Source organism: Hemibagrus wyckioides, linkage group LG22, assembly GCF_019097595.1.
Source record: "Hemibagrus wyckioides isolate EC202008001 linkage group LG22, SWU_Hwy_1.0, whole genome shotgun sequence".
Lineage (NCBI taxonomy): Eukaryota > Metazoa > Chordata > Actinopteri > Siluriformes > Bagridae > Hemibagrus > Hemibagrus wyckioides.
This window is the reverse complement of record NC_080731.1, coordinates 8,738,109-8,744,516: the sequence shown is the minus strand read 5'-3', so window position 1 is coordinate 8,744,516 and position 6,408 is coordinate 8,738,109. Positions and strand designations below refer to the sequence as shown.

Genomic DNA, 6,408 nt, shown 5'->3' with positions numbered 1-6,408 from the left:
TCGCATTATCTAGATTACTAGGATACACCTGTACACCTGCAGTTATCTGATCAGCCAATCATGTGGCAGCAGCAGAATGAGGTTTGATGCAGCTGAGAACTGAACTGAAACCTTTGGCCTAGGCATTGCAATTCCGCAATGATAGGACTGTGCTAACACAACAGTGTACTCAGCAAAATTATTGCCACATCATGAAAAAAACAGATATACGGTATATACCTGCCCCTGTCAGTTGCTTTGGGTTGCATAATCCCACCCCCCTTTTTCCAGTCAGAGATTCTCTATTTGGTGTTTCCTCTAAAATTAGAAGCAAGAATTTCCACGACTTCCTTTTCTGAGCATCCTTATAAACCGAGCAATGTAGCCAGCTGAATCCACTCCACCACTGCCACCTGAGCCATCATGCCACTCAGAGCCCACTGCTCACTGCTTCTGGCAGTAACTGCCCTCTACTGCATTGGCACCGTGTTCGGTAAGAGGCTATTTAGCATTTCTTTCTCATCCTTTTTAATACATTCTCAGTAATTGTGTGACAACAATCATGCAAAATATGAATAGCTAATGTTATTTAGACAGACTTTTGTGTTATTAGTCATGAAGCGATTGCTAATTGAGCCAAATGTTTCCCAGTTAGATATTTAATGTGCTACTTCTAAAAAGTAGCTCTTTGCCCGACACTTATGCCTGGTTACTTTTTGTTTTCACAGCCATTCCTATGACTGGATTTGATGAAATGTGCCGCTGTATGAAGACAATAGAAAATCGCATCAGCACCCGGCTATTTCTAAAAATGGAGATTGTGCCTGCCGGGCCACACTGCTCCAGCACTGAAATCATGTGAGTCAGGGGTATCTCTATGGGGTATGCTTTGAAAGCACTGGCTACTTCCCATGTTATATACTAGTGTCATCATTGTACATGTGGTTTCGGACAGAGTCTACTACTACAACATCCTTATTGCAAATCCAGTGCCACTATACTATTTAGAGCTAGCTTAAGTATGCTTCTACTAATTAAGTAGCTAGAGGTCCAAAACTTCCAAAGTGCATCACGAGTCTATGTTCTCATTTAATCAAATTGTATGTGAACGCTCATAGCTTTTGTTCATTTTCCAGAGTCACCTTGAAGGACAAAAGAGTAGTGTGTGTGGAACCTGAAGCAGACTGGATCCAAAAAGTCATCAGCAATGCCATTCACAGGTACTGTTTACAGTTTTGCCGGTGTAATTCATAGAGCAAACACTGTGTAAGCTCAGTCTAGTTTCATTAAATGGAGAGTTAAGGGGTCCATGTTGCTTCATTACAACTGATTATCTTATATTATATAAAATCTTGTTTTATCTCTGATTGGTTGCGAGTTGGTCAATATTCTGTAATCAGCTGCTGTGAAAATATTTCAAGCTCTAAGGCACATCACAGGTTTATATGAATGTGCTCATTCTAATAATAAATAAGTTTAAAACATGTCGCATGTTTGTAGCATGCAGCATTTTCTTTTACTCCAGCATTTAGCATTTCTAGAAGTGTTTTATAGACTCTCCAGTGCCAGGTGTTAGCCGTCCTTTTCAATTTTCTGCCTCAGAAAAGTCTTCAGGATGGACGGCTTTGCAGTTTCTCACTGACCTGAGATGCTGTATTTCTTCAACTTGCAGAGCATTTATAGCTATTATAACAAAAGTAATAATAAAAGAAACTGATTTGTATTATGCACACTACTCAATATTAAAATTTACAATGAACAACCCGACTTCGGCAAGATGCTGTGGTATAAGAGGAATAGAACACTTCAGGATGCAAGTTGTGTGTTTTTGTAGCGTAATCATGTAACAACTGTTGTGTTCAAGAGATTTGTCTCTTACATATGTGACATTAGCTAATGTGAGCTTTTCCTTTGAAACAACAGGAATGCCCATAAGAAATGAGAAGTGGCACCTCTGCAGCCTGAAGAAGAGATTTTCTCTTTGCTCAAAATTAAACCAAGCTCAAAATGTGATGTGATAGAGCTAAGTATATGCTGATGAAATGCTTTTAAAATGCAACTGTGATACTGTTGAAAATGGGTTTGAATTGTTGTAATACTTAATAAAAGCCATTAAAAGCATGAGGACTGACTACAGAATATGTGCTTAAACACACACACACACACACACACACAAACATATCCGGTCTTTGTTCATGTGAATACTTATTAAATTGTACCTGCCATGTAATTTATAAGTATATTCACAGAAATGATGTGCATCCTATCTTCAGTACAATCTATACCTTAAAACAAACATGGACATATAGATATCTATTTATATTGAACTAAATTCAGTACAGATACACTATATTGCCAAAAGTTTTGGGACACCCCTCCAAATCATTGAATTCGGGTGTTGTTTTTCAGGGGTTGAGCTCAGCCCTTTAGTTCCAGTGAAAGGAACTCTTAATGTTTCAGCTTTATACCAAGACATTTTGGACAATTTCATGCTCCCAACTTTGTGGGAACAGTTTGGGGATGACCCCTTCCTGTTCCAACATGACTGGGCACCAGTGCACAAAGCAAGGTCCATAAAGACATGGATGAGCGAGTTTGGTGTGGAGGAACTTCACTGAGTCTTGACCTCAACCTGATAGAACACCTTTGGGATGAATTAGAGTGGAGACTGCCTTCTCGTCCAACATCAGTGCCTGACCTCATAAATGCGCTTCTAGAAAAATGGTCAACAATTCCCATAAACACACTCCCACACCTTGTGGAAAGCCTTCCTAGAAGAGTTGAAGCTGTTAAAGCTGCATAGGGCGGGCCAACTCCATATTACGTGCATGTGCATGTGTAAGGCAGACATCCCAAAACTTTTCGCAATATAAAATATATAGATAAAAGATATATGATGTGGAGCAATAGAGTGTTCATAGACTTGCTCTTATGCTAATGGTTTCATTAACAATAGCTACAGCATCTTTATTGTATCTCTTATTGTCTCTTATTGGTCTATTGAATCTCTTTGTTTTAAGTGCATTTAAAAATGCACAATATACCACATTAAAGATTCAGTAGGCATCTACACTATCTTACACACTTTTTTTTAATGGTACATAGTTTAATTGTTTTGAGACTATTTCAGATGAGCCCTTTGTTCAAAAAGGCTTAAAAAACATCTGGTTTGTTATGAAATAGTAAATTATCTTAAAGATTTGATACAAATTTGTCTTTCTATTATTAAAATGATGATCATTTTCCATATATATATATATATATATATATATATATATATATATATATATATATATACACTATATTGCCAAAAGTATTCGCTCACCCATCCAAATAATCAGAATCAGGTGTTCCAATCACTTCCATGGCCACAGGTGTATAAAATCAAGCACCTAGGCATGCAGACTGTTTTTACAAACATTTGTGAAAGAATGGGTCGCTCTCAGGAGCTCAGTGAATTCCAGCGTGGAACTGTGATAGGATGCCACCTGTGCAACAAATCCAGTCGTGGAATTTCCTCGCTCCTAAATATTCCACAGTCAACTGTCAGCTGTATTATAAGAACGTGGAAGTGTTTGGGAACGACAGCAACTCAGCCACGAAGTGGTAGGCCACGTAAACTGACGGAGCGGGGTCAGCGGATGCTGAGGCGCATAGTGCGAAGAGGTCGCCAACTTTCTGCAGAGTCAATCGCTACAGACCTCCAAACTTCATGTGGCCTTCAGATTAGCTCAAGAACAGTGCGCAGAGAACTTCATGGAATGGGTTTCCATGGCCGAGCAGCTGCATCCAAGCCATACATCACCAAGTGCAATGCAAAGCGTCGGATGCAGTGGTGTAAAGCACGTCGCCACTGGACTCTAGAGCAGTGGAGACGCGTTCTCTGGAGTGACGAATCGCGCTTCTCCATCTGGCAATCTGATGGACGAGTCTGGGTTTGGCGGTTGCCAGGAGAACGGTACTTGTCTGACTGCATTGTGCCAAGTGTAAAGTTTGGTGGAGGGGGGATTATGGTGTGGGGTTGTTTTTCAGGAGCTGGGCTTGGCCCCTTAGTTCCAGTGAAAGGAACTCTGAATGCTTCAGCATACCAAGACATTTTGGACAATTCCATGCTCCCAACTTTGTGGGAACAGTTTGGAGCTGGCCCCTTCCTCTTCCAACATGACTGTGCACCAGTGCACAAAGCAAGGTCCATAAAGACATGGATGACAGAGTCTGGTGTGGAGGAACTTGACTGGCCTGCACAGAGTCCTGACCTCAACCTGATAGAACACCTTTGGGATGAATTAGAGCGGAGACTGAGAGCCAGGCCTTCTCGTCCAACATCAGTGTGTGACCTCACAAATGCGCTTCTGGAAGAATGGTCAAAAATTCCCATAAACACACTCCTAAACCTTGTGGACAGCCTTCCCAGAAGAGTTGAAGCTGTTATAGCTGCAAAGGGTGGACCGACGTCATATTGAACCCTATGGATTAGGAATGGGATGTCACTTAAGTTCATATGCGAGTCAAGGCAGGTGAGCGAATACTTTTGGCAATATAGTGTATATATATATACACACACCAACCAGGTATAACATTATGACCACCTCCCTAATATTGTGTTGGTCCTCCTTTTGCTGCCAAAACAGCCCTGACCCGTCATGCACTGTGTATTCTGACACCTTTCTATCAGAACCTGCATAAACGTCTTCAGCAATTTCGTCTGTTGGATCGGATCACACGGGCCAGCCTTCCCTCCCCACGTGCATCAATGAGCCTTGCCCACACATGACCCTGTCGCTGGTTCACCTCTGTTCCTTACTTGGACCACTTTTGATAGATACTGACCACTGCAGACCGGGAACAACCCACAAGAGCTGCAGTTTTGGAGATGCTCTGATCCAATCGTCTAGCCATCACAATTTGGCCCTTCATCAAACTCGCTCAAATCCTTACACTTGCTCATTTTTCCTGCTTCTAACACATCCACTTTGAGGACTAAATGTTCACTTACTGCCTAATATATCCCACCCACTAACAGGTGCCATGATGAGGAGATCATCAGTGTTATTCACGTCACCTCTCAGTGCTCATAATGTCATGCCTGATACACAACATATATATAAGGTATTACATAAGGCTTACCTAATAAAACGGCCAGTGAGTGTACACAAAGCAGGAATACCCAGATGAGAATGGGTTTCAATTTGAGGTTTCTCTCAAGGTTTCTTCCTCATATCATCTCAGGGAGTTTTTCCTCCACCGTTGCCCCTGGCTTGCTCAATAGGAATAAATATAAAATAAAATGTTAATGTTTGTCTTTTTTATTCTAAATTTTTATATTCATGTAAAGCTGCTTTGCTACAATTTCCATTGTATATGGAAACGCTATACAGAAATATAAATGGAATTGAGCTGTATATTTTATTTTACATAGGCACTAAATGAGAAGCCGACATGTGCACATAAGCCTCTCACTGGAATGTAGCAGCAACCATATAGCAAAGATATCTAAAACATGGAGGCTGTACTAATGGCAGGATCAGGGAACAGTGCAGAGGTACTAATTGCAGCAACACTCAGTATTAGATGAACTGAAGCTGAGGTGTGATATATCAGACTAGATCATATTCACACTGCAATTATGAATTGATTTGTAATGTTGACCAATAGATTTTGAGTGTTTCAGAAATTGCTGATCTGGCATTTTTGCAGTTACACAGAATGGTGTGGAAAAAAAGGCAAAACAGGAGCAGGAATGCTACAGCAACTAAAGTAGCTATTTCTTACAACTGTGGTGAGCAGAAAAGCATCTTACAACACATTAAACCCCTGTACAACCATTACAGAGGGAACATCTGTAGTGAGAATAGCGTTCTTCTCTCCACTACAGTAGCATTTACATATACATTTCTGGCATTTGGCAGACGCCCTTATCCAGAGCGACTTAGATTTTTGTCATTTTATACAACTGAGGGTTAAGGGCCTTGCACAGGGGCCCAGCAGTGGCAGCTTGGTGGGCCTGGGATTTGAACTGAAGACCTTCCTATCAATAGGCCAACGCCTGAACCACTAAGCTACCACGTCCCCCAGTAGCAGAGGTTCGTAGAATCTACAAAGCTGTTCAACACCTTACTAATAGATTTGGTTTTTATATATTTTATCCATTTGTACACAAAAAGTGCTTCTTTATTGCCTTACTTCTTCACTTACAGTGCATAGCCAAACAAACTCACAGTGAACCGGTAACAGACTACACAAATGGCCCCAGATTAGCAGCAGATCATAAAAATGATGGCCATACTGCATTAAGAGAAACAACTATTGGTCATATAGAAAGCGTTTTTCCCCATTTTAGTTCTACTTCCTGGAATTATATGTATATAAGACATTCTCAGTATTTTGCAGGAACAGTAGATGGGATAATATGAGTGTTACTAAGAGACC

General features: G+C 40.7%; 1 protein-coding gene across 1 annotated transcript; it reads left to right on the top strand.

The window, feature by feature from the left end:
• The first annotated feature begins 297 nt into the window (after positions 1 to 297).
• On the top strand, positions 298 to 2,103 carry LOC131343530 (interleukin-8). Its single transcript, XM_058375282.1, has 4 exons — positions 298 to 472; positions 708 to 837; positions 1,116 to 1,199; positions 1,903 to 2,103. The coding sequence occupies exons 1-4, from the start codon at positions 403 to 405 to the stop codon at positions 1,919 to 1,921; spliced, it is 303 nt and encodes a 100-aa protein (XP_058231265.1). The 5' UTR covers positions 298 to 402; the 3' UTR covers positions 1,922 to 2,103.
• The last annotated feature ends 4,305 nt before the right edge of the window (positions 2,104 to 6,408 follow it).

Excerpts from the sequence above, each read along its gene's own strand:
- LOC131343530 (XM_058375282.1), top strand. The coding sequence starts at position 403 with ATGCCACTCAGAGCCCACTGCTCACTGCTTCTGGCAGTAACTGCCCTC. Across the intron at positions 473-707 it reads CTGCATTGGCACCGTGTTCG|CCATTCCTATGACTGGATTT; the intron begins GTAAGAGGCTAT and ends TTGTTTTCACAG. Across the intron at positions 838-1,115 it reads TGCTCCAGCACTGAAATCAT|AGTCACCTTGAAGGACAAAA; the intron begins GTGAGTCAGGGG and ends TTCATTTTCCAG.